Source organism: Caretta caretta, chromosome 1 (assembly GCF_965140235.1).
Source record: "Caretta caretta isolate rCarCar2 chromosome 1, rCarCar1.hap1, whole genome shotgun sequence".
In the NCBI taxonomy this organism is placed as follows: Eukaryota; Metazoa; Chordata; order Testudines; family Cheloniidae; genus Caretta; species Caretta caretta.
The window spans coordinates 326,056,032-326,083,872 of record NC_134206.1 but is presented as its reverse complement, the minus strand read 5'-3'; the positions used below and the strand labels follow the sequence as shown (position 1 = coordinate 326,083,872).

At 40.0% G+C, this 27,841-nt stretch overlaps 1 protein-coding gene across 1 annotated transcript; it reads left to right on the top strand.

Moving 5' to 3' along the window:
• On the top strand, nucleotides 1–25,990 carry DLD (dihydrolipoamide dehydrogenase). Its single transcript, XM_048836318.2, has 14 exons — nucleotides 1–153; nucleotides 3,459–3,534; nucleotides 5,086–5,165; nucleotides 10,831–10,899; nucleotides 14,710–14,779; nucleotides 15,213–15,313; nucleotides 15,684–15,827; nucleotides 16,042–16,143; nucleotides 17,756–17,946; nucleotides 19,739–19,909; nucleotides 20,528–20,717; nucleotides 22,203–22,340; nucleotides 23,184–23,273; nucleotides 23,416–25,990. Exons 1-14 carry the CDS (start codon nucleotides 115–117, stop codon nucleotides 23,479–23,481), a joined length of 1,527 nt encoding a protein of 508 aa, XP_048692275.2. The 5' UTR covers nucleotides 1–114; the 3' UTR covers nucleotides 23,482–25,990.
• The last annotated feature ends 1,851 nt before the right edge of the window (nucleotides 25,991–27,841 follow it).

Below are 27,841 nucleotides of genomic sequence, written 5' to 3'. Positions count from 1 at the left end.
TCGTCGCCCCCTCGCCGGGCCTAGTGCGCCTGCGCGAGTCCGCGGAGACCTTGGAGGCGCGGCTGCCAGGGACGAGGCGCTCGGACGCGAGGTTACAGCTGAGGCGGCCGGAAAATGCAGAGCTGGAGCCGGGTCTGCTGCGCGCTCGCCCAGGTAGCGGCGCGGCCGGCGCGGGCGGGGGGAGCGGCGCTGGGCCCGGGGTACGGACAGGGCCGAGGACACCGAGCTACGGGAGCGAGCGGGGGGGAGGGGCCACCCCGCTCTGGGCCTGGGGCCGGGCCAGCGGGGTGCGGACCTTGAGGCCCCTCGTCTGGCTCCAAGCACGTGGCGGGGAGGGGGCTGCAGCCTGCTCCGTGACCCCTCCCCGAGCTCGGGCCGGGTTGGTGCTGCTTGGTGCCTTCATACCAATGGCTGCGTGAGCCCTTCCCCGCTCCCCCCATATCCTGAGCCGGGCAGGGGGAGCCGGCTTGGTGCCTGATGCTTGTGTCAGGTTTCAGAGGAACAGCCGTGTTAGTCTGTATCCGCAAAAAGGAAAGGAGTACTTGTGGCACCTTAGAGACTAACCAATTTATTTGAGCATAAGCTTTCGTGAGCTACAGCTCACTGCATCGGATGCTTGTGTGTGACCCTAAGAGCCCCTTGGTCCAGCTGGCAAAGGGCTCACTGTTCTGTAACAGCAAGCACTCTTATCAGTACACCTAACACTTTGCTGTCACTGTATTGTTACAGAACGTTGCATGAAATATTAAATGAAAGCCAGGATCATGCTGGTCCTTAATACTGTTATGAATTGTATGTACTGATTGTGTTTTTAAAAGTGTCTATATACTGATAACATAATACTGGAAATATGTCCTTATGGTTGATGCCAAGGTGTTACTCCCCAGCAGAGGTGAAAAACTGGTTTTGCGAGACAAATGGATGTATAATCATGGATATATAGTCACATCTGCCTAAATTCATATATGTAGATTAAGCATAGTAAGATCAACAAAGTGCAAACTACATTTGCTTTTCAGTTCAGTTCGAGGATATGTAGACAACTGGGGGCTAGCACGCAGGAGAACAAACAGTGGGGGAAGGGGAGAATCTCGGGGCATTGGGAAGTGGGGCACAAGCAACAGGCACCAAGATCCCCTCTACCCAGCTCAGAGCATTGCGGGGGGGGGAGAGGCATAGTGTGACGTGCTCCGTGGTTACCCGAGGCTGTAAGGCATCTCACCACTACCTGCCCTTAGTGTGAAGCAGTCTTGTCTCAGCCTGCTTTGGCTGAGCTCCCTGAAACCAACAGCCTCTGGGCCCATAAGTACTTATTCTCCCACCCCAGTCCTCCCTGCAGTATCTAGCTCATCACTGGACACTCACAGTAATTACTAGGTAAACTGTCACCAAAGAGACAGTGTACACACAGCTTGAGTGGTACAACTCAGGCTCAGGTCCTTTATAACATTACAGCACTGAAATATATTTATAGTGAAAACAATCATATTTATTAACAAAGACTACAATTTAAGTCATACTGAGAAAAGATAACAAGTAGAAACATAATTGGTTATACACACAAAACAAAGCATAAAACACAATCATCGCTCTACACTTTTTAAGGGTTACCTTCCTCTTTAATAAAGTAGATCTGCTCCCAAGACCTGAGTCCTTGACAGAACTGTTGGTTTTCAGGCAAACCAGGATCCACGTTTTCATGAATATCCCCAGACCCTTCAAGGTAGAGGTCCCGAGCTCCCTGACCAAGTCTGGTAGGTGTAGAACGGGGGAGTGGTCGGGGGGGAGGGTGTCTCGGGTGCCACGTTTTGGCCACCCCGATATAGCCTGTTGTTTGAGCCCCTCTTCTCCATCAGCCAGTCCCATAATAACTCTTAGGGCTATTGTATGGACCTATTGGTTTTATTACCCAGGACTTTTATTACGCATGTCCTCTGGGATGGTGGTTGAAGCATGAAGGGACACATGAATCTTTAGCGCCTCTGGCACATAAATATCTTGCTACAAGAGTGCCATGCGAACGACTGTTCTCACTTTCAGGTGAAATTATAAACAAGAAGCAGGCAGCATTATCTCCCGCAAATTGTAACTAAACTTTTTTGTCTGAGCGATGGGCTGAACAAGAAGTAGGACTGAGTGGACTTGTAGGCTCTAAAGCTTTATGGGTTTTTTTTTGTTTTTTTAATACGGTTATTGTACATAATTCTGCATTTGTAAGTTCAACTTTCACGATAAAGATTGCACTAGGGTACTTGTATTAGGTGAATTGAAAAATACTATTTCTTTTTTACGGTGCAGATATTTGTTATAAAAAATAAAGTAAGCACTGTACACTCTGTGTTATAATTGAAATCAATATATTCTAAAATGTAGAAAACATCCAAAAATATTTAAATAAATGGTATTCTATTATTGTTTAACAGCATGATTTTCGTGATTCATTTTTTTTAATTGCTTGACAGCCCTAGATTTTTTTATGTTCCTTTCCCCAAATACACTCTTCGTAATTATCCCTAGGTTTAAACCAAAGCCTGTTTTACCCGCTCCCCATATTTATAGGTACTGTGAGTGAGATAAGATGAAATGTTGTTTATCCTCTTAGACAACTGAACTGTGGATAAGGGGTAAAATGACTGTTCTCTACCTGTCTCCCATTTGGGAAGTAACTGTAAAATGGAGCAATAAGATGGTCTATTATCAAATTACCCCATAGTCCTTCCACAGAAAAGTTTGAATGGGCTTTCGTAATCTGTGCTGCCATTATTTACTATCTGCTATTGCCTACTAGCAGGTGCTTTCCTAAAAGAAAAGGACAATCTCTGCTCTGAGGAGCTCACACTATAAGGGCAGAGGATGGGGGAAGGAGTACAGCATATTAGTAGAGTGATCAAAGATATTGTCTAACCACATATGGGAAATGTATTTATATAGGTTTTCTTTTCCATAGCAATTACAATACCAGTTGCGCATCTAGTCTGGAGTTCTCCTCCGACACTGATCAGTACCAGATACTCCGAGGAAGTTGCAAGATACCATGTAGCTAACACTTACAGGATAATAAGGGTTGTTTCTTCTAAATCCTAGCAGTTAGTGGCTGGTTTGTGCTGTGAAACAGGTTTTGACTCTTTTGTGTTAGATGCTGTGCATGCATGTGCTAAGAGGCAGTTCCTGCCCTGAAGATCTCACAATCTAAGTGGACACAATAAAGGTTAGAATGGAAACAGAGGTACAGAAAGATTAAATGTTTTGCTGTAGGAAGCACAGCAGATTAGTGGCAGAGCTATGTTTTCCATATCCCAGAGCAGTGCGCTATCTATTGAACTCACTACTGTTACCTGTTTTTTAATCTGTGCAATGTAATTGGATTTTCTAAAGAAACAGATTGTGAGAAGCTGCTGATTCTTACACAGTTATTTTCTTTGTGGAGAAAGTTAACCTTTTGTTTTTTCCCTCTCTAGAGAAGCCATTTTAGTCGAATCCATCATGGCCTACAGGGGATTTGTGCAGTGTCGCTGAGGAGCTATACTGATCTAGGTAAATTTTGATGGCTGTAAAGTAGCTTTCAGAGTTGTATTTCAAATTAAGGCCCCAATCTTACAAGTGAGTCTGCAGCCACAAGAGCCCATCTACGTGGAGACAATTGTATCATTAGGGTTGATGGTATGAGTGGTTCTCAAACTTTTGTATTGGTGACCCCTTTCACATAGCAAGCCTCTGAATGTGATCCCCTTATAGATTAAAAAACACATTTTTTTATATTTAACACTATTATAAATGCTGGAGGCAAAGCAGAGTTTGGGGGTGGAAGCTGACTGCACATGACCCCCATGTAATAACCTCGTGACCCTGTTTGAGAACCCCTGTTCTACAACATAGATATCACGTGATGACATGCAGTGGGTTGAATTGACTATACTAATCATTTATACAGCATTATTGTTAGAGGTTAAAATAAGATATGCCATTTTTCTTACATTGCACAAATGATGTAGGAGGGGTTGCTTTTGTGGATCACAAGTTAATCTTTCTATGGTCTGGGAGCTAAATATGTAGACTCTGCTTCAATCCCAGTTTCTCCTGATTGTTGAGCATGAGATATGTAACCTAACCCTGTTCTCGCACAGGGTAATGTAAAGGTGTGACATTAGTCTATCAGCATTCTCCTTATTTTTTTAGGTTTCAGAGTAACAGCCGTGTTAGTCTGTATTCGCAAAAAGAAAAGGAGTACCTGTGGCAACTTAGAGACTAACCAATTTATTTGAGCATAAGCTTTCGTGAGCTACAGCTCACTTCATCGGATGCATACTGTGGTAAGTTTAGAAGATCTTATTATATACACACAAAGCATGAAAAAAATACCTCCTCCCACCCCACTTTCCTCCTCCCACCCCACTTATCTAAAGCTATTGCCAGCAGGAGAGTGGGGTGGGAGGAGGTGTTATTTTTCATGCTTTGTGTGTATATAATAAGATCTTCTAACCTTACCACAGTATGCATCCGATGAAGTGAGCTGTAGCTCACGAAAGCTTATGCTCAAATAAATTGGTTAGTCTCTAAGGTGCTACAAGTACTCCTTTTCTTATTTTTTTAATGTCTGTAATAATGCCACATGACACGTTCAAGACCTTTCTTGTAACAGTTTTTTCAAAGGCAGTTAAACATAACTACATATACCTTTGGCCAAATTCTACAAAGATTTATAGCATATGCAATCCCAGAGCAGATGCAAGGAGTGCTGGGTCGGATCAGAATTCAGTCCCTTTACCTCAGTTTACAATGCTTTTGTTCTCCGATCTGTCAGAGTGGTTGTTTTTATTTACAGAACAAATAGTGCCCATGAACCATTCCATTTTTTTCATTCAGGAAGTTGCTTTCAGTAATTAAAATTTACCTGCCTAAATTCACTGAACAGCACCATCATTTTTAAAAACTAGCTATATATTCTCAATCTGTGGATAGTCAATGTGTGGAACTATTCCAGAATGTTGCAGGCTAGGTATTCCTATAGTAAAACTAAAATAAACCTAAAGTATAGCAAGAAAAGTGACTTGAAAACATTTTGAAGTTTTGTATTTTTTCTTTTAGCTGATGTTGACATCACAGTTATTGGTTCTGGGCCTGGAGGATATGTTGCTGCTATCAAAGCAGCTCAACTTGGCTTTAAGGTAAGAGGAAACTTGTGCTGGATAAACCCGGTAATACAGCACTAATCCAGATAAATTCAGTAGGCGTTCTTGCAACACTGGAAAAATGAAGTTCCCTGTCACTGGGCAGCCCCGAGTGGGAGCACCCTCCTGATGCAGGTTGTGTTCTGATAGGCATACCTGCCTCAGTTTCTCTCCAGCCTGTCCCGAAATAATCCAAAGCGTCTTCCCAAGGATAAATATAGCCCGGGGGATGGGGGTATTACAGAAGTCCCATGCATATAAATCATAACAAAATAAGTCCCAACACCGTAATCCAAATTTCATCATCATAGTCCAATGAGTACATACAACATACTGCCTTGGCAGCCCCCACCATGCCCCGACTCTCCAGCGCAGTCCCCCTCAGCTCTTTCAATTGGATTGCAAGCCTGATCTTCCCAGCGGGAAACACCTTGCTGGGAGCATCCTTTCTAGGGGAATATCCCTCCTGGCCCTCTCATGGTTCATGTGGGTCCACATCCCTAGCCCTGAAGATGTCAGTGAATAAGCCCCTCTGCTGCTCCCCTGCCTTCAGCCCATGACTTCAGCTCAGTGCCAGCAGGCAGCTCCCTTTGCTGCTCCTCCTGCCTTGAGACCTCTCCAGCCCTCTGGCCCAACCAGCAAACTCTTGTTGCTGTTATCCTGCTTCGTCCTTCTCCCAGCTCCCAAACATAGTCTCCTAGCCAATTCTTCCTCTTTCCAAGGAGGGTCTACAGAGCTTTCCACTCTCTGCAGCCTCTATCTCCCAGGCATTGGTCAACCGCCCTTCCAGATAGAACCAGTCTGCTCAGATTCTCGGGGATTTCCTCTCACTGAGTCTCTCCCTGATCCTATATATTCCACACATGCTTGCTCGCCCTTTTAACTGGCCAAATGGGAGCATCTGCTCTGGTTTCCTAGGGCTGTTTGTAGCTTGGGACCCGCACATTGTGAGAACTTCATTTCATTTTCAGATTAATAGTAATAACTAGTTCTTATATAGTGTTCTTCATCATTAGATCTCAGAGGTTTACAGAGGTCAGTATCATTTCCCCCATTTTACAGATGTGAAAACTGAGTCTCAGATAGGGGGAAGTGACTTGTCCAAGATGACCTGACAGGCCAGTGACAGAAGTGTGACTAGAACCCAGGTTTCCCATGTCCAATCTGGTAGACCATGCGGTAGATTAACATCCTTAACTTTGTCTTAAGCAGACACTGACTGTAGAGGCACCATTTTTCATGTTGGTTTGTTAATATCTTTTGAACTGTGATTATTAAAATAAGTCATGATTGATTTTTCTCACTTGGAGTTAAGGCCATCAAACTAGCTTAATTTTATTTAGAATCTATAGATTAGACTGAAACCAGTGGTAAACAGTAGTTACTAAGAGGTGCAACAGCTACATTTTAAATAAAATGAATTGGACTGGAGAGGGAAGCATATTTATAAAAGTAGTAAAGAGAATGCCAAGAGGAAAACTAATTTTCTCCCGGAAAACAAAACTACTGGGTTCTAATCAAAAGCTATCGGGCAATCTGCCAAAAAGGATCAGAATGAATAACAAATGTAATGCCTAGCTGCTGTGAGATTCTGTGAAAGTGGCTGAGAGAACACCAATAAAAATAATACCCAAGTCTTATGTAGCGCTTTTCATATGTAAATGTAGAATTTCCTGGAACTCATCACCACATTCGTTTATTCTGAAAAACAAAAATTGATGGAAAGAGAGAATCATTAGTGTGTTTAAGGGCACTGGAAATGTGCCCCTGCAATGAAGCTGAAGTTACTTTATGACAGAGTGACTGGTTAAGTACTATTTGTCATGAACATGAATAAAGGTGACTTGGGGCTATATTAAATACATGGACAGAATGTTGGAGATGAGACTGTAGATAAAGATTATCCTAGGGTGTAACTTATATGCATGAGCTTGTTCTTTTTGCTATTCCCTCTGCCTCCTTTGAATGTCCTTTATGAACAAAGCAGCTTTCGTGTAATGGGTGCTAGATATTCGTAATTTAGACAGGTGGTTCAAGTGACCTCTGTTTCACTCTCTGAACAATGGGAAGTAAATGAGTTTTCTAGAGTAATTTTTGAAAATATTGAGAGATGAAAATATATTTTTCTAAAGATATTGTTATCACCATTCAGAACAACTGCCCTACATTTCCCCTCATTGGTCCAGCAAGGGCACCCACTCTTAGGTTTCTAGCTCCCCAGCTGTTGCCTTGCTTGGATGGAGACCTGCATCTCACTCCCCTGTGACCTGGCTATGTCCAGGCTGCACAGTTACCTGCTTTCACTGTGTATTTCCCAGCAAAGATAGTCTGCCTAAATAGACCTACTTGCTTTCTCTTCAGAGACTGGTAACAGGGATTGCTGTGGGTAGATGTTGCCATGCAGTTCTTTCTAAGAAAGCCTACTTCAGTCTTAAGGTAAAAACATTACAGAGAAAACACATTAAGACAACAAAAGAACCGACACCCCTGCTCATAAGCTTGCCAGGCATTACCCCACCTCTGAGGTTTAACTTACTTCAAAAGTTAACAGTAAGGTTTAACTTAATTCAGTAAGGTTTGTTCAGGATATTGTCAGTGTGTCACATCTCAGCACGATTCTCACTTCATGAACATAGCTTTACTGGTGAACTCCACTAGTTCTTCTTCTGTGTTTATTTTAACCTCCTGGAGGGTGGTAGCTGCAGAGTATTTTCCAGGCCCCTACTGGCTGTCATGTCCCAACTCCACCCAAGTATAAATGCTGCCTTCTGAATGTTCTGATAGGTTCTTTAGTGACCTAGTCCCTAGAGCACCATATGACTCACTGGCCATTGCGCCAGCTTTTTGGAATCTCAGTGATGTCTTGTTGGGGATCCTTTAATATCCTTTTGCTTTCTATGCAGGTCGGGTACAATTGTGCTAAATGAGAGTCCATTGTCTCTCGTACTTTGGCACCTGTCTCAGTGCTTCAGTGCAGATAGTTCTGTTGCCTTGACCCTTTCTTTGTGTGTTGGTGGCCAGTACCCTAGTATGACTGAGGTTTTTTGTTTGTTGATGTTTCCCAGCATTGACCCATCAGTACCTGAATTAAAGTGCTCAGCAGTACAACTTTTATTGGGAGCCTTAAGGCTACTTGGCTTCCTAGTTCCTGTTCCATTCTTTTGATGCTAAATTTCTTTTTGTGGCTCTGTGCCTACTTCTCATTTGGTCCATTGTTTCCTTCGAGACATTGATACATGATGCATTGTGTCATATGTGTGACATCTTAAGAGGGAGCCTTCAAACCTGATCAGTCTGCATTGTCTGCCTCAGACTCATCTGTGGTGTGCAGGGATACTGAATATGTTTGGATGTGTCATGCTAAGCATTGAAGAAACATGTGGAGTGCCTTCAAGCCCTCCTTGAGGTGGTCCAGTGTGAGACTCCTCTAAATCTGGAATAAGGAGGAACGGCGTTCTTTGAAGTTTAAGCCCTTAAAGCAAAAACCTGATTCAGCCAAATCCATTGCACCACAACATTGAGCGTTAGTGCTACCTGCATTGAGGTAGACCCTGGTCCCCATTAAGACCAGTGTGGTGGCTTTACCATTGAAGCAGTGGTTGAAGTACTGTGGTTGAAGCAGAGGATTCCAATAAGTATTGGCTTCTCATTGCACTAGGTGAGGCTTTGGCACTTGTAGTTGATGATACTGAGAAAAATGGCTCACTGGATGAGACAGTCTTCACATGAGATAAAGGCAGGAGGTGCCAGAAGGGAGCCAGGAGCTCCTTAAGGCAGCAGTCAAAAAGATGTTGGATTGCCCTTCCTACATTCATGTGCTTGAAGGCGGATGAGAGGAAACAGTGACTCTGGTTATCAGCATATGCTCTGTTCTGATCTGATCACTCCTGATCCCACAGTGCCTCCTTTGAGGCATTTTTCTCCCCTATGTCAGCCAGGGTAGGAAGTCTTGGTGCATTGGGAGTGTTTTTTGCGCTGAGGCTGATACTCATCTGGTGGTATCTGTGCTCAATGCAAGAAATGCTGGCCTTGACACTGGCACTTTGTGTACTGGCACAGCCATCACTGGTTCTTATCAAAGCACTTATGACACTCAGTCTTACTATTGCCTAGTGAATTCTAGTCACCTGACTAGGGCTTGTTGACCGTTAGGATGATGAGAGCTGCCGTTTGGATTCAGATGACACAGAGAAGTCATCTGATACCAAACACATCACTGTGGAGAAGCACCAAGACAATGACTCTGGAGGGGAGAATCCTACCTTTCCCCAATCCTTGCAGAAACTGTTCAAGACAGCTACTTCTAATTGAAGCTGGTCAAGCACTCTACAAGGACGATAGCTTAGAGGTATCTTGGCCTGGAAGCCCCATTCAAATGGGTCACCATGCCTTTGCATCCTGTTTTGGACCAGCCCATGAATAATGCACTGCTGAATGCAGCTGCTATGGCCTTGAAGGCAGCTGAATAAAAGTTTTAGCTTCAAAACGTAGCTTCAGTAAGTCCCTGTTCTAGGCTTTCCAGCAGCTCTTCAACATCAGCTTGGTTCACGAATGGTTTTGGTCTTCACACCCAAAACAAAAAAGATCAATCCGTGATTATGCCATTATATCAGAAGGGAAAGGAGCTTAAACTTTGTTTTAGCAGTTTTTATGCTAACAGTTCATTTGCTTTGGCAGAAAATGAACAATTTAAGGAAATCGTTGAAGCACTTCACCCGAATATTCTCCTCCAGACAGATTTAAACTTACAGTTCCCAAGATGAGGGACTACCGTGTTGAACCCTGTGCACCCCAGAACTTGTTTGCAAGGAGGAAAGGCCAAGATTTCTTGTTTTCAAGAAAAGTTTTGTTTTCTTTCCAAATGTCCCTTTTTTGTTAGCCAATTTTTGCACAGGGTGTTGTCTCTGACTGATGACTTTCTGGAGACTTGTATGTTGTCTGATGATAGATTTTGAAGAGAGAGGTCTCTAGCCATCTTTTCTTCCTCCCTGTTTAAACAGTTGGCATTGGCCTTGTTATTGCTGCTCAGAGCAGTTTTATTTTCATTTTTCTTCTGGGATATCCGTAGAACTTCTTACTCTTGAAGTGAGAATCCCACAAGGTGGTGGTATTTTTATAGAGGGAAAAATTACTTACCTTGTAATTGTTTCTTTCAAGGTGGAGAAGGTCATTTGACAAGATTTACTCACCAGTCCATTCCCCTCAGTGTTAAAGGTTCTCTTTTTACTTGTCTTTGCCTATTTCACCTTGCTTTTCATTATTCTGAGGCATTTTTTGATCCTATATCAATCTAATTCAAGGTAATCATCTTTCCGAGAGCTTCAACTCCTGCTCAGTTGAAAGAAGTTAATTGAAACACTTGAAGGGGGAGGGCAGTGCTTATACTTTTTTGCAAGTATAAATGATGACAGTGGGTTACCCTGATGTAATTTCTCAAAACGTTTTTATTTTAAAAGAGAGAGAGAGTGAAGAGCTAGGGGAGTTCAAATCAGTTTATAGCTAAACCCAGGAATGAGAATCCTGCACAATATCTTGTGAGAAGCAGAATTACAGGATGAGTAATCTTCCTTTGTCATTGGTATTCATTGAAATTTTCAAATGTGCTTTTAGGAAATAAAAATATAGTATGGTTCTAAAAGGGTTTTCTCCTCTTCTATTCCAGACTGTTTGTGTGGAGAAAAATGAAACGTTGGGTGGAACCTGTTTGAATGTTGGCTGCATTCCTTCCAAGGCAAGTGTGCATTTATCTCTAGTTTGTATCATGTTTTCACTGTGGATTTGAATAGTGATGCAGTGGTGAAAAGACCAGGGGGCAGATACTCAGATTGTCATAGTTCCATTGACTAGAACGGAAAAAGAACGGGAAAGGATAGCAAACACAAGGAAACAGAAACACATTTATTTCACAGCGCCAATGAGCTGACAAGATTATGGCATTAACCAACTAAACACAATCACGTCTCTTATACTAGAAACACTACGATTACCACAGATGATCATATCTGTAAACCTCTAGCATGAGTCAGCTTATTCTGAAAGGGCTTGCAGCATTAAGTCAAAGATGGTCATAATGCTGTTTCTGCATTTATAAATGAGTGAGCCATTTATGGTTCATAGACATCTAGTGTTTATCTCCAGGTTGTTGGTGACTGTGGTAATGGTCATCTTGAGATGTTCTTGGAAAGGAAAATTCCCATTTCAGATGATTTGCTATTGGGATACTGCAGCTGATATTGCCCCATGTCTCTTGTAATGTATTTACAAATATTTTGTATAGATTTACAAACTAACTTGTCTTTTTCCTTCTCTGTTGTGGAAAAAATTGCTTTGTGTCATCTGGTAACATACTTTGCCACATTGGTAACTATTTCTGTTTTCTCATTCTGACTTCTTTGTCTGCTTAAAAAAGAAAAACCATCATTACAGGCCTCCCATCTGAACCAGTCTTTCAAAGCCCGCTTGGTTGGGAGGAATATCTCTGTTTTCTTTTGTTTTTAATGGCATTTAAACCCAAGGTCTTAAGCATATGCAGTCATTAAATATCCCCATTTCATTCCTGGTGTCAATAATGGTGTTTTGGCCAAATTTCCAATCTGGGTAATTATATTTTACTTACTTAAATTCCCCTTGAAGTTTCAGTTGAACACAATAATCTCTGCTCTTGATTTAAGCTATGGTGCATAAATGTTGCTCTGCGCTGTTGAAAGAGGAGTTGTTACAGTAGTGAATGAAATGATCCCTGTGTAGAATTTATCTTTTTAAGTTTGTAAAGCACTTGGGGATCCTTCAAGATGAGAGGCTTTGGGAGCAGAACATAATGCAAGATATATTTTATCTGTCACTTGGGAGCTATAGTTAGGGATCCGTGTCTGTCATGGATTCCTTGACTTCCTGCAATCTCCGTGACTTCTGCAGTGGCCAGTGTGGCTGATCCCTGGGCTGCCTGAGCAGTTGGCCCCGGGGACAGCCACACCGGCTGTTGCTGGAGCGGCTCTGCATTGGAGTGAGCAGCGGCCAATGTGGCTGGCCTCAAGGACTGCTTGAGCAGCGGTCCTGGGGGAGGCTGGAACGGCAGTTGTCTCCCCCCTCCTCCTCCCAGCAGTGTTCAGAGTAGCAGTGTCCCCCCAGCTTTCCCCACCCCTGCAGTGGTGGCCGGAGCAGCAGTGGGCCCCTCACAGCTTTCCCCTCCCCAGTGGCGGCTGGAGCAGCCGCTGGCCCCCCGGAGCTTCCCCCCTGCCCCCGAAGATTCAATCAGGGGTATTTATGTTGTAAGTCATGGACAAGTAATGGGCCGTGATTTTTTTGTTTCTTGCGTGTGACCTGTCCATGACTTTTTCTAAAAATACCCGTGATTAAATCGTAGCCTTAGCTATAGTTATATGGTTAGCTCTGTGGTTACCACCTTGCTTCTCCACTTACAAAAATGGGATTTATGCGCAGCTACTAGGCCGTCTTCTGAGGCCATTTGTCACTGCCCTGTGTAATAGGGAGTGCTGAATAGGAAATAGTTCTGGATCCAAACTGCCAGATTGACCGCAACACATACAACATGTGCAATATTTTTCATTACAAACTGTGCTCACAGCATGCAAGTGAATAACATAACAGACATAAAGATAAACCGTTTCTCACTGTTTCAAATTCAAGCTTTTACTAATCTCCATGGTAACGCATACATAGCAAGAGATCCATTAATATCTAAACAAAAGTTTGCACTGCTTTGTGATACTTAGCTTCTGCGCAAACAGGTACATAGAAGGGCTCAGTGCATTTAAAGTTCAGTAGAAAAAGAATTCTAATATAAATACTGGCACATCTGTTTTTTAATTTTGTAAGTCAGCTGAGCATTCTTCATAACAATCTATAATAAAGGTAATAGCTTAACTTTGTACAGTGTAGCAAAAACCTTTCCAGGCATCCGTTGCAAATCAGGTTTAGCAGTGAATAGTATTGGGAAATGAACTTTAGGATACGATTAGGGAACTTTCACTCCTTTAAGTCTTGAATTTATCCTCATTTAAGGTTTTTATGTACATGCTGTTTGAACCTCACGGCTAAACTTAGATGCCATCCAGAGTTTATTTCTGAACAAGGAGAAAAAAGGTCTGTAAATAAAAGGAGAGCATAGTCCCTACTCATTAAGGCAATAGTAAGTTATTAAGTTCTCTCCCAAAATCCAATCACAGTAAAAGTGTTGGTGTGTGTTTGTTGATAGCTTATCTAACATAAAATTGTTTCCTTTGTAATTGCTGAAGACTCACACAGTGGTGATGCCGACCAGAGAGTAATTTCTAAGTAGTTATACATTTAAAAAAACAGTTTGGTAAAAAATGTTAGTTTTGCACATAGATGCTGCTTACATTTATCTGGTACATTTATCAGATAAACAAACCTGATTATCTTAGCCTGACGAATTGTAGTTTTACTCAGAATATATATATATATAAACTATATTATCACAAATATAAATTATGTATTTTTGAGGTTCATTTGCAGCCTCCCATAGCCCCAGTTTTCTAGACTCTGGCATTCTGCAGATTTTTGCTCCTTTGCCCTGTTGCAGATTCACTGAAGTACAAACACGTCATCCTCATGCATCTCTTCTGGCTCTTCACTTCAGAGTACAGATTAGAATTGTCCTTGTTACAGCAGAACCTCAGAGTTATGAACACCGGAGTTACCAACTGACCAGTCAAACACACACCTCATTTGGAACTGGAAGTATGCCATCAGGCAGCAGCAGAGACAAAAAAAGAGGCAAATACTGTGTTAAATTACTAAAAAAAAAAAAAAAGGAAAGCAGCATTTTTCTTCTGCATAGTAATGTTTCAAAGCTGTACTAAATCAATGTTCAGTTGTAAATTTTTGAAAGAACAACCATAATGTTTTGTTCAGAGTTACAACCACCTCCATTACTGAGGAGTTTGTAACTCTGAGGTAGTACTGTATCAGAAGGACAGCTATAACTTATTTTTTGAACTAGGTCTGTTTCTTGCTCCTCCTCCTCCAAGTTTTCCTACATCCTCATATTCCCTCAGATGTGAGATTATGTGGTAGGGCAGAGAACAAGACAATTTTCCTCTGCAGCTCTTTGTCTCTGGAACATCCTAATTGTGTCTGTCTCAAAGCTCCATATCATTGTAATTCTCAAATGATAATCTACTGGGCCAAATTCAAGCCTGGTTTAACTCTGTTAAAGTCATCAGAATTAAATGAGGCTTGAATTTGGCTTTTCTTTCTCTTGTTTAATTGTGTCTTAATTTTGCTGTCCCTCTGCTTGCAGTTTAACTTTGTAACTGTGTTTAATGCAAAAAAAATTTGGAAAATGGCTTGTATAAAATATACAACATAAAATGAAATTGTGTCCTATTGTACCTTTTTAATTTTGAATAAAGGTTTCATAGTGGTAATGGTGAAAATACTTATTGAAAACTAGTACTAAAATAATTTCTGCTGATGGAATGAATAGTGATCTCAACTGCTTGAATGTTTTTAATATGATGTGCTCTGATTCCATACTAAATTAATTCTGTTTTTCTAGGCTTTGCTGAACAACTCACATCTGTATCATTTGGCCCATGGAAAGGATTTTGCTAGTAGAGGAATTGAAAGTGAGTATGCAGTACAAGTTAGTGGTATTGCAAACAAGTATGGTTTCGCACAGTGCCTTTTAAATCTGCAAATCTTTGACTACTTTAACTGCTTGAATAGGTAGTAGGAAAACTTAGCAGGGTTACAAAATCAATTGGAATGTTAGAGCCTTGTTTCTATTCCTTGAAATCAGCTTCTTGGATAATTGCGATTTAGAATGTTTCATTTATTGTTGCAACAAAATAGAACTGGCCTCCAGCCATATTTGAAAAAATAAGGTTATTTTTTGTATTTTGATGGCTGAATGCGGTCTTTAGCCCAGCTAGTGGGATCATTCAGCACATCTTACTGTGACGTACAAAACTCATTTGTTTTCGGATAACCTTTAAGTTAAGAGATGGATAAAGACACTGAAATACAAGGGAAAAGTAAAGATGTATACAAAAATTATAGTTACAGGAATCCACTTGAATTTAGAGAAGATGATGGAGCAGAAAAGTGGTGCAGTGAAGTCCTTGACAGGTGGAATTGCCCATTTGTTTAAACAGAACAAGGTTAGTTTGGGCTTTGTCTCTGTCATATTGTTTTTCTGGATAAAATTTCTCCTTTTCTGTTAAATCTACTTTTCACCTCAGAGATTAATTAGAATGGGTAATGAATGATCAGCAATGATGGAATTAGACCACTTCACTTTTGGGAAGACTTGATATCTGCAGTTCTCTATTTTTATATTTAGTTATTTTTTCCTTTTCTTAAAAGAAGGGTGTCACATTATTTTCCAGTTTGTAATGTAGTGATATCAAAGTTAGTTTATCAGTGGAGAATTCATGCTTCTCTAGAGATGTATTGAGAATCAAGTTATTTTGGTTGTAAAATATTTATGTATTGTGAAAGTTTGTATTTACTGTATTCTCATTTGTAAAGGTCATACATGTGCCTGGATTTGGAAAAATAACTGGCAAAAACCAAGTCACAGTATCCAAAGAGGATGGTAGCACTCAGGTTATCAATACAAAGAATATTCTGATAGCCACAGGTTCAGAAGTTGCTCCCTTCCCTGGAATTACGGTATGATTTAAATAGTAACCTTTATTGGTACATTGTTTTTCATTATTGTGTTAGTACTGGTTGTCATTATTAAGTAACAGTTTTCTGTAGCTTATTAGTTATTGCTGTGAGATAGCTATTTTAGACAGTTTGAATTTTTTATGTAGTATACAGAAAATCTGTGTAAACTTCCTTCTTGAGGAGGTAAAAAGCTTTCTCCTTTGTTCGTTATTAGATTGATGAAGACACAATTGTATCATCAACTGGTGCACTATCCCTGAAACAAGTCCCTGAAAAGATGGTTGTAATTGGTGCAGGAGTCATTGGTGTGGAATTGGTAAGAGGCTTATTTATACAACTTATGCTTCCAGTAGATCAAGAAACAGGATGTAACCATTTGGCACAGATGGATCTGGAATTACAAATGTTAATCTGTACATTATGTTAGCATTTAATAGGGGATGATATGGCTGAGGGAATTTTTAATAAGAGAGAGAGCCTTTCCTCTCCAAGTCACTGGTTAGATCATCCCACATTGGCAGTGAGCAAGAATTAGGATCTGATGGCTGATTGGTAGTCTATATGAAAAGCCTGGTTGTAGTTCAGTTCTCAGTGGACAAGTGTCCACATTTATTAAAACTATTGTAACTTATTGGTAGTCTCAGCAGAGAGTTGAGGGATTGGATGAGCATAAAGGGTGAAGTACAATCTTGCCTCTAAAGCCCTCCCAGTTTCGTGTTATGGGGAGGCTTGCACTGCAGTTGCCCCTGCTGAACCTGCACTGTACATTAATAGAGAACTTCACTCTCAAGGGCTGTCATTTTAGCACCTTTAGAAGCATAAACATATTTGCAGCATTTAACATCAGGAAATCTTGTTGATGGATGTTATGTTTATCATAGCTAATAACCAATGGAACAACATTTTGGGACTGAAAGAGGCCATGCAGCGCTTCTAGGTCTGTCTCCTTTCTCCCCCTGTACCCTGCCCATCCCCACAAAGATCTAATATTTAAAAAATATATTCTTTGGTCTTACAAAATTATCTTGACAATTTGGTCAGACCATGTTATGCCCGGCCCAGGCACAAAATCTACTCAGCAGCCTTTTACCTTGATTTTAATGGGAAAAAAGGGCAATATTTTACTTTCTCTCTGAAGTGTGTGTGTGTGAGTGTGTGTGTGTGTGTGTGTTAGGGGGAGACTTGCTTAAGACAAGTAGATTTTTTGCAAGGGTGATGTTCATAGTTATAGCTTTTGCTTTTGCAATTGCTTATCCACTTTTTGGAGCAGTGGCTTTGACAGTGAGTTCTCTTAAGGAAAATGAAAGCAATCTGGCGTTGCTTTGCCTCTGCTCCAGTGGCACTGGAACACTGTTTATAGATCTTGTTGCATTTAGGTTTTTGGGGCTACATTCTGATTTCTGGACTCTGAACATTTTTATGCCTAAGATCTAATTATTTTGATATGTATCTAGTTACAACATTTAGTTCTATTGCCAAGGCAACTAGTGAGCTAAGTAGTGCGCACAGCTAGTCTACGTGGAAATGAGTTTACGTTATTGTGTGTTCTCCCTTCACCATTCCTGTGCCCCAACTTTTGCTTGTTTGTTTCATACACCATTTGCATCTTATCGACCTAGACCATAAAATCTTTGGGATAAGGACTAACTTTTTAATTACAAATTTGTACAGCACCTAGCACCACAAGGTCACAGTCCCTGTGACTGTAATGCATATAAACAATCTAATACATGCGTATTCCCAGATGGAGTTATGGGCACATACCATGTGTATCACCATTGTAGTGCCCCAGTGAGGGCCTTGTTATGCTATGCATTGCCCCTATCCTGAAGAACTTACAATCTAAGCAGTAAACTTTAAACTGGAAGATTGCAGTTTCTCTTTTTTCTTTTAAAAAACAAAATAATGGTTTATTGTATTAACTGCAGGGTTCAGTTTGGCAGCGTCTTGGTGCAGATGTGACAGCTGTTGAGTTCTTGGGCCATGTTGGTGGAATGGGTATTGATATGGAGATCTCTAAAAACTTTCAGCGTATCCTTCAGAAACAAGGACTCAAATTTAAACTAAATACCAAGGTTACTGGTGCCACCAAGAGGCCAGATGGAAAGATTGATGTTTCGTAAGTGCTTAACACATGAAATACAGGAATGATATATCCTTCCCTACCAGAAATCTAACTAACAGTACAGCTTCAGATTTGGGGTATAATTTACTGTATAAATAAAACTAAAACAATGACAGTGGGACATGATCCAAACGTCAACTAAATTCAAAGCTAAGGCTGGTTTAAACTGTACTCCTAACTTATTCAGTTCTTACAGTGCACGTGGGGATATAAAATTACGTAGTTTTTTGGAACTCCAGTATCTTACTTAATGCCAGATGGGGTGAATGAAGGATGCAATTTCAGTCCCTACTGAATACCTTACAGTTTGAAAGTTTAAATTAGGCCCATATTTTCCTGATGCTACAGTGTCTTTGCGAGCAAGACTCCCATTGACTTCAATCTGAAGAATTGCCAGGGTAAAGAGACTGGTGTGTTAGTGAAGTTAATAGTAAAAACAAAATCAAAACCTCACCTTTATTAGAGGACTTTCCCTCTGATACAGCATCAAAATAAGTATTTTTATTCTTCAGAGGATGCGTCTCCATGAATCCATTAATTCTTGACTCTTTGGTAACTGGTGTTGAGGTAATGGTGGTCATGTCCATTATCAATTTTCTGGAGGCAAGGGGAGGTATGCGGAGCAATCCAGAATAGAAGGTAGTAAACTCTCCAGTAGTGCATTTTCATAACTAAACTGAAACCCTCAGAAGGAATTTCTAATAGAAATGCTGATGTGAAAACATACAGAACAGATACTTAATGAAAAAAACACACTTTGAAGCTTTACCTGTATTTTCAGATTGTTTTCTCCCTGTATGGTGTTAGCACACCAAGGAAACTTAATTTGAATTTTAATATATTCAGAACTTATTTGCTTCTGTCCCATCTAGAAGTCAAAATTTTGTCTGACAATATAACTCTTACTATATAATTTTCCACTGGAAGCACTAGTGATTGTTCAAATGACAATGAATTCAGGTGTGGGAAGGAACATAAGGAGTAAACAGTCTTTCTTTTTTAACTAGAAAAGTAGTATTACTTTATTAATGAACAGGAAAAATGAACAGTTGCATTGACTGTACACAGAAATTACACTTTGTACACTTGTCCATAACAAATATAGAAATAAAACAGCATAACCTTGTCCTTAGCTCCGAGAGGTAGAACTGACCATGTGAAAGGAAATGACCTACTGAGCATGGATACCACAGAAGCACTCAGATACTGTGTTGATGGGAGCAGTTTACGGACCTAAATAAAATAGTATAACTCAATAATAATGTAGTAGCAATGCTTTATAGATTTCTGATACAGATGAACTCTGAAAAGATCTGGAGATCCCTGCCATCTGCAACTGTGGGCTATCTAAACAAAATCATCTCTCAATAGAGTGATTTCAGGCATTTCTACAATGCTGTCTCACTTTAGAGGTACAATGCTATGGCTAGTGTTTCAGTATCTGTAGTATAAAAACAGAGGATGCAAGATAAAATATTACTCAAGTAAATTTCATGAAACTCATAGTTTATGCTTTAGTATATCACTTAATTGTAACGAGATTGTAGTATGAAGTGAACTGAAACTGCAAGTACCATTTTGATATTCTTAAGCATACTGTAGTTTGAAATAGTTTCTTGCATTTTATTGAGACCTTTCAATGCCCATTCCTCTTCACTGCTATCTATATCTAGCTATTAATCAAAGAAGTTACCTGGTCTCAATTATATTTAACATTTTCACGTTTTCTTGTAAGTTGTATCTGTTGACAGTTACTTTCTCCCCCCCCCCCCCTTCTGTCCTTCAGTGTTGAAGCAGCTGCTGGTGGAAAGACAGAAGTAATCACCTGTGATGTATTACTTGTTTGCATTGGTCGACGTCCTTTTACTCAGAACCTAGGGCTGGAAGATATTGGAATTGAACTTGATAACAAGGGTAGAATCCCAATCAATACCAGATTCCAAACCAAAATTCCAAAGTAAGCAAGATGTTCAAAACAATTTTCATTATCTTTCAATTAGTCACATTTTACTTCACATATTCCTAGCAAAAATAACGGGATTTTTATTTAGAATGAGAGATCTTTTTTAAAAAAAAAAAGAGAGGGAGGGAGAAAAGTTAATTACCCTACAAAAATACTACTTTTTGTTTTTAATAGTAGCTGACTATAGTTTAACTTGTTTAAGGAAAGGAAAATTCAAACATACACTTCCAAATAAATTGCTTCCATCTATGGCTTTTTAGAAGCACAAAAGAGGCAGTGTACAGGTTGTGGCCTTTAGTTTTCTCTTGTGTTAAATCAGGTCATACATGAAAAGTAAGCATTTAATAAATTACAGTAAAGTTTATAAAGCTATTTGAAAAATATAACTAGCGCTAATCTATAGAAAATAGCTATTCAGCTCAAATTGGAGAGCTAATCTAGCAAATTAAGTACAGAAGCAATACACATTGGGTAATTATTTTCATCTGTTTTTGTTCGACTTTTTGTTTACAAACATGTTCAAACTACTACGTCTATCGTATAATATATCTAAAATTCTCCATATGTACGTTTTAAACAGCAACGTTTTGTTCTTTTTCATTTGTCTCATAGCATCTATGCTATTGGTGATGTAGTTGCTGGGCCGATGTTGGCTCACAAAGCTGAGGATGAAGGCATTATCTGCGCTGAGGGGATAGCTGGAGGTGCAGTTCACATTGACTATAACTGTGTGCCCTCAGTGATTTACACACACCCTGAAGTTGCCTGGGTTGGCAAATCAGAGGAACAGTTGAAAGAGGAGGTACTGTCTGGTTTCTATTTGGATCATATTACTTTAGGGTCTTGGATAAGTTAAGCTAAATTCATTTATGTGTTGTGGCTGCTCTGAATCACCATAGATGTGTGGTCCAAGAAAAATATCATGTATTCACTTTGTCAGTGCTCTGATTTAATAAGGCTGGTATCTCGGCATCAAACAGGGCTGAGTCATTGTGAAAGTTCACCCATTAGCAGTGCGTTATTGAATAGTTGTTAATTGGTGATATTCATCTCTCCCTGTTGCCAATGTTGTGTAAAGCAGATGCAATTCATAACCTGGGGGAAAACTCTTCACAGTTTATAACAAGTATTTAGTCTGAAGTGACATCTTTTTGTGGCTTAGTTTTATCACTGGTGTTTGGGGAGATATGTGCTATTACTGAGCAGTGCATTCAGCAGGCGTGTAAGATGCAACTGCATGCTGTGGTTCAAAGCGCATGCTGCCTAGCATACTGAGTCTGTACCTGCAGTCATGGGATGTCTGAAAAGCATGTATTAGGGGAAGAGTCTGCAAGTGCATATTGTAGTTAGTGTAGATGAGGGCTTAGTGCCATCAGAATGGGATCTGCTGCAGATCTTGTCTTGAAAAGCCACTACTCCTGCTGGAAGTGGGAGTACAGCTGGCCCTGTGATAGGGCACCAAGGATAGGAAAATAGTGCCACACCAAAATTTGTCCTCTTGCAGTCTCCCTGTTGCTCTCCAAGTGCAGATTCTCTGCTCCCATGCAGGATTGGCTTTGTTCAGGCCTGTAAATGTAAAAAATATGTAGTCTAGCTGGGAATGCCAGATTGTGGAGGTGGGTTAGTTGGTTTGTTTTTTGATAAATTGGCATCTGTAAAACACTCATTTGCAGTAAGAAAATATTTGATTTGAAATCATCACCTGTTCTAATGATTTACATCTGAATTTGTGGTTTCTCTAATGATTTTTCCAAACAAGAAGCAACAATTTAAGAGCTCTAAACTGGTCTCTTGTCAGAGGTAATTTAAATGGTGCTGACTGTCTTTAGTTCAAGTCCAAAGTAAGATGGAGCAGTTCCTCTTTTACAGTTCATGCTAATGAACTACTATTCTTGAGTCATGTTTTATATAATACTGGTAACAGGTGTTAAACATTTGAGAGTGTTTTATGCATGGAGAGCAATGCAAATAGTACAATGTAATAATTGTCAGTCAGGTGGGAGCTAACCAAGGGTTTACATTAGTCAAATAGGTCATCTGAGCTACAGTTTCAAGTGAAAAATGAAGTATACCTGAATTTATGAATGTGTACAAATATAATTTATGCTGAGTATATGAGATGGTAAGCACTTTAGAGCAGGAACTGTCTTCTATGTATTTGAACAGTGGCTGCACAATAAAACCTCCACCCACTCCTGCAATACACACATTCACTAGTCCTTTGTGCACTATTTGTTTCTGCAGTACACTGTGTAAATTGTTAGTGACCCATATCTATATTCTGTAGGGGACAGAATACAAAATTGGAAAGTTCCCATTTGCTGCTAATAGCAGAGCTAAGACTAATGCTGACACAGATGGCTTGGTGAAGATACTTAGTCAGAAAACAACAGACAGGATGCTGGGTGCTCACATTCTAGGCGCAGTGAGTATTATAAAAGATGGGAACCTCTTTCCCGGTTTCTCGGCTCCAATGGTGATAACTTACAAATTAAGAATTGTGTTTTTGTATATCTGAAAAATCTTAATCTTCTGGTTATCAGGTTTTGAGAGGCAGAAGTGTCCTTCAAAAAAAAAAAAAAAAAAAGGAAAAGAAAAACAGGCCAAGCTTTATGTCTCTTGAAGTCACTGTATTTAGTATTTATTTTACATACTTTATTAACTCTGAATTAGACCTCACCATTTTCTGGCCAAGGAAGGCTCGATGCCACATCTTTTTGGGTTCATCAGGTCTTCTTCTTGAGTCTCCAGGAGGGGGCGGTACAGAACAATATGAAGTGTTGATCCATGCCATGGAAACTAATTATTGTTTGAGATGCTAGCTTACTGAGGGAAGCATGAGTCAGAATGACATTTCTTTTGCCTTACTGGCAATTTGTATACAATTGGGGTATTGTTCACCACTGTTATCAATATCAAGAGCGAGTTTTTGGTTGTATGTATGCTTGCATTCTGTCATTATTTACTCTGATGTGAATTCTTATAGCAGTCCAAGGTAGTCAGTGTATAGAACAGTGCAACTGTTGTGTAGTTTTATCCTTTCTCAACTATACTGTGTATGTGTGACAGGTGTGGGTATAGTCATTGACTAATTAACCAGATGCTAATACTTATCACTGCTGAACGTGATTAGTTTTTTAGCAAAAGACAAAGCCTACAGGCAAGCTGGTTGTTTCATAGTCAGCTAGTAAGTTAGAAAAGCTTGTGCACAGTTTACATGTCTTCGCAATTGTACAGTTTGCACTAATTATACATGTGTTACTTACAGGGTGCTGGGGAGATGGTTAATGAAGCTGCTCTTGCTATGGAATATGGAGCATCATGTGAAGATGTAGCCAGAGTTTGCCATGCCCATCCAGTAAGTTGGCATTAAGTAATTTATCATTCTGTATTTTTTTTCCTTAGTGTTTGGCTTATAGCATATACAATTACATAGGAGTTAAATACTTGTCCCCTCATTCTCTTCTAATGACTTTTACCTTTCTTTTTGCTTCCTGCAGACTGTGTCGGAAGCCTTCAGGGAAGCAAACCTAGCAGCATCTTTCGGCAAAGCTATCAACTTCTAAAATGCAAGCACAATCATTTGTACATATATAGCACATTTCTTCTGAAAATGGACTGTTGGCTTTTGCAGAAGACTGAGTCTTTGGGTATTTCTAGAACTGAATTAAATGAATTTCTTTTGTTTAAACATCAAATATTTAAACACATAGGGTTTGGATCAAGTGGAATTATCCAGTTGCTGTATATTAATACACTTAGAAACTTGTTTGTGCATCATGGAGTGTTTCAGAAAACAAGCTTAAGAGACAATAATTTAAAAAAAACCCAAAACACATTTCACTGTTGCACAGCATACCCAGGAACACTGGCCCAAACTCTTGGTTAATACTGTCCTGCGTATCTGGTATGTTCTTATTTGAAATACTGATATTCCAGTGGAATGCTGGCACTTAAAATGCCATGGTCACCTCTACACAAAGATGTTGTGACATTCTTTTATGTGAAATCTTTCACTGTATATTAATTTTTTTTTTCTGAAATGCAGAAGCCAAACCTTTTGGTTACTTTGATCAAGTAGAGTTGGGATTTCTTGGATGAGGCTATTTACTGTAGGTGAATTGAAGCTTATCTTTATTTGTAGAAAGCTAGGCTGGCAGTGTTTGTACTCTTTATCTCCATGCATCATGTTTTCATATTGAAAACATGTCCGTAAAATTCTACTTTAACTTGCAAAAAAAAAAAAAAAAAAAAAAATCAAGCGTTTATGGAGAAATGAAAATTCAATGGAGGAAAATTAACTGAATGTTATTGCCGCATAATCGTATCAGTTTTCTCATTTCTAAGGAATTTTCATCATTCAGAGATGGTTAAAATTATCCTGAAGTGCTTTAAAAACATAAGTTTGTGGAAGGCTAAGAAACATTAGATGTAAGTGCAGTGGCATCCTGGACAAAGATGGGGTTAGGCACCTCTCTGCTCTTTCCAAACATGCGGGCTGCAGCGGTGCCATGTCAGTTCCCCAGCAGATTCTAGAGTTTCTTTTTTCCCTCCTTTCCATTTCTGTTTTGTCTGCTCTCTCCTCTGCTGCTTAGTATCTGTTTTCCTGCAGCAGGAATGTTTCATACTTGAAACTTCAAGTTTCATACTTCATACTTTCATGCGTAAATGCTTCTACTTTGGCTGTTTGTAGGTGACTTTATAGAGAGCTTGACATAGAAGGGTTAGTTTCCTTTATTAAGCTCTTGAGTTCCTCTTTGCAGTTAACTCCATGCACTCCTTATCGTGGTTCCCTCAGCTCGTCTGCACTGAGGATTTTCTGAAAATCTCCAACCATTGCTCAAGCACAGGCTCTGCTTGACTGGCTGCTGGTGTTTTTACCACCAGGTCATCAGAACTGGTCTGGAGCTGCACACTGTTGGAGAAATGATGGGAGAATTTCTGGAAACCCAAATAATGCCACGTGCCTGTCTATGCCTGAAACCAGCCAAGCTCTTATGTGCAGGGGATAGATAATTGCTGGGTATGAATGAATGAAATGCTCAAATAGATAAGAGAGTTAACACAGTGATTTTGTGTGAGGGAAACTGCCCAAGTGTAGCAACTTGTTTGTTTTCCTTGTGGGCTTCATTCCTTCATTTACTGGGCTCTTTTTGTCCTGATCCCCAAAGCATAAATTTGATAGGTCTTTGTGTCAGATGCAGTCATTGCTTCTAAACCCTAATGGGAGGGAACATACTCAGTTGATGCTTTAAAAAAAGAAAAAAAGTTGCCCTAGAGCTGCTCAACTTTGTGTTTGCATGATGAGACTTTTGGTAGCTATGTCCTCCAGCTGTTTTTTGATAGCTGTTGATCTTGGTATTGATCTGTTCTGTATGTTGAATAATGGAAATATGATCAGCATTTGGCTACTCAATATTTTTAGGAAACTAAATAGGAAAACTCTGAAATTAATATGCTTTTCTGTCTCCAGTATGTGTGGAGGTGGATTGAGGCCAGGACCCTGTTGAGCCTGTCTCAGTGTTCTGAGCTGGCTGAATGCACCCATGAGTTGGTGAGAAAGCCGGAATGTACGTGGGTTTACATGGAGGTGATAGCAAGGAGTCCCTGAGGGAAGCAAAGATGAAGTGTGTTTTGTGAAACTGGGGGGAGGAAGATCTGGGACACCTGGAATGGGGGGGGGGGGAGGGGGGGGAGGGGGAAGCCTTACATTTTAGTGGATCCAGAACACATTTACTTCTAATCCACCTCTGCCTTTTGGATAAATGCTTTGGGGTTGTCCCCTGGCATATTGCAAGCTTTCTATATGTCCCTTCTACAGAATGCCTGCTCTCTACTTACTAGAGCTGGCCAAAACAATGGGGAACTTTTTCACAAAAATCTTGTGAAAAACTCGTGTTTGTTTTTTTAAGGGCTGTGTGCCTGTTTGAACACCAGGGTGAATTTTTCCAGAAATTTCACCTTGTTTTTGTCAAAACAGAAAACTTAAGAAATTGACTAGCACTACTACTTACTAATGTGTTCGGAGGTCTGGTTCTTCCAAACCTCTCTAAATAAATAAAATTCAAGCCCTCACATCTTGTTAATGTATTATTGTTCTCTCTTCATACCATTCTCCCCCAGCTACTCATAGAAAGGAATATTTGAAAAGGGTAGAGAAGTAAAATGAGAATACTAAGAACCACATCTAATGGAATAACTGACTAAAAGTTTGTTGGTCTGTATGCTCCAACACTGTTCTAACAAATGCCTGATGTTGGCAAGAAATTAAACACAATGTGAGAACTTGATACATTCAAAAAAAACCCCAAAACCCTGAAGATTACACTGCTGTAAGTATCCAACTTAAGTGGGAATAGAGGTTGGGGTGAAATTTTTTTAGCTGAACTTATTTTTCCTGCCAAAAATATTTGTTTCAGTGCTACACAATGGAGATCTTGAGTCAAACTGATTTTTTTTTCACCAATATTAGTCAAAGTATTAGTGAGTGAAGCATAGTTATGTCTTGACTACCAAAATATGCAGTGCATGTAGTTACATTTTGAAAAGTCTTGGTAAGAGATGGCTGCTATTTAGCCATGTACTTGAGGATTTCTCAAATATGTAACAGTTTTAAACAAACTGAAGACTAGGGGAAAATTTGACTGGCATTAAGTTTTAACAGACTTCCCTAAACTCATGTATGCAGTGTTGTATGAAGCCACATGGGTTCCAGAATATGAGAGATGAAAAGTCCCCCTCCCTGTCCCCCCAACAGAAGTTGGTCCAGTAAAAGATATTACCTCACCCACCTTGTCTTGCTAAACTCATGCTGCAGTCAAGAAGGGTGCTGACTTTTGCCTGTGTAATCTAACTGGCTTACATTGTTGAAGACCACACAGACTGCTGCAACAGTTATTCTGCAAACATTTTCAAATAACTGAAGCAGGATTTTCTTGTGTGTTTCTAATACTCATCTTTCTCTCTCAATCTTTATACCTGTACAATGCAGGCTATTAGTGGTTGTATGCATTAGTCTTTAGGCATTGCAGGCTCTGCCCTCTATTACAGAGAAAACCAAGATGTGATACAACTAGGCCTCTGTACAAAGGCAAATAGACAAATTCATTTAAAGGATGGTGAAGCTATTCACATGATTTGGTATCTTTTTTGATAAAGTTTTGGTCCCAGAAGCTCATCTTATCCTGAGTTTATGGAGTAAGAGGTTGGACCCTGTGGTGCTAGAAATCCAAACTGGTCTCAATACTGACTTTTTCAATACTACACCCATATGAGAAACATTGCGAACAATGAAGTGAAACTTGTGTCAAAACTACCAACTAATTTGAATTTAAACGAACATCCTGTAGAAAGTAAGTATTCAAATGGAAATGCTGACTAGTAAAACAACTCCCTCCTCCCCCACCAAAACTTAGGCAGGAACACCAGTTCTTCACTCTAAAGGCTGGTGTACACTACCATGCTAAATCGATCTAAGTTACGCAACTTCAGTTACGTGAATAAGGTGATCGAAGTAGATCCACTACACGGTGCTGTGTGGATGGGAGAGAATTTCCTGTCCTCTTCCCTTATGCTTCTGAGGGAGGTAGAGTACACAAATAGAAGAGTGCTCTCCTATCGCTTTAGCATGTCTTCACCAGACCCTCTAAATGGACACTTGCTACATCAATTGCAGATCTACTGGTAAGTGTAGACATGCCCAAAATGTGTGTGTGTGTGTTTTAAATTAACCCTTCTGTATTTTACAGAAAATGGAGCCCCCTTAGTCAAAATTAACTTGTTAAAAGCCCGCCTTTTGGAGCTAAGATTTTATTAGAACAATACTCTAACTGGGTTAAACAAGATTTGCATAAGATGAAGAAATAATAGATTTTACTATTCCATCTAGTAACAGTAACATGAAGTTAATGAATCATACTAGATACA

What these genes read in the sequence shown, in the direction of transcription:
- DLD (XM_048836318.2), top strand. Translation starts at nt 115, where the DNA reads ATGCAGAGCTGGAGCCGGGTCTGCTGCGCGCTCGCCCAG. An exon ending in TCTGCTGCGCGCTCGCCCAG is followed by an intron (nt 154 to 3,458) that starts GTAGCGGCGCGG and finishes TTCCCTCTCTAG; the next exon opens with AGAAGCCATTTTAGTCGAAT. An exon ending in AGGAACAGTTGAAAGAGGAG is followed by an intron (nt 20,718 to 22,202) that starts GTACTGTCTGGT and finishes TATATTCTGTAG; the next exon opens with GGGACAGAATACAAAATTGG.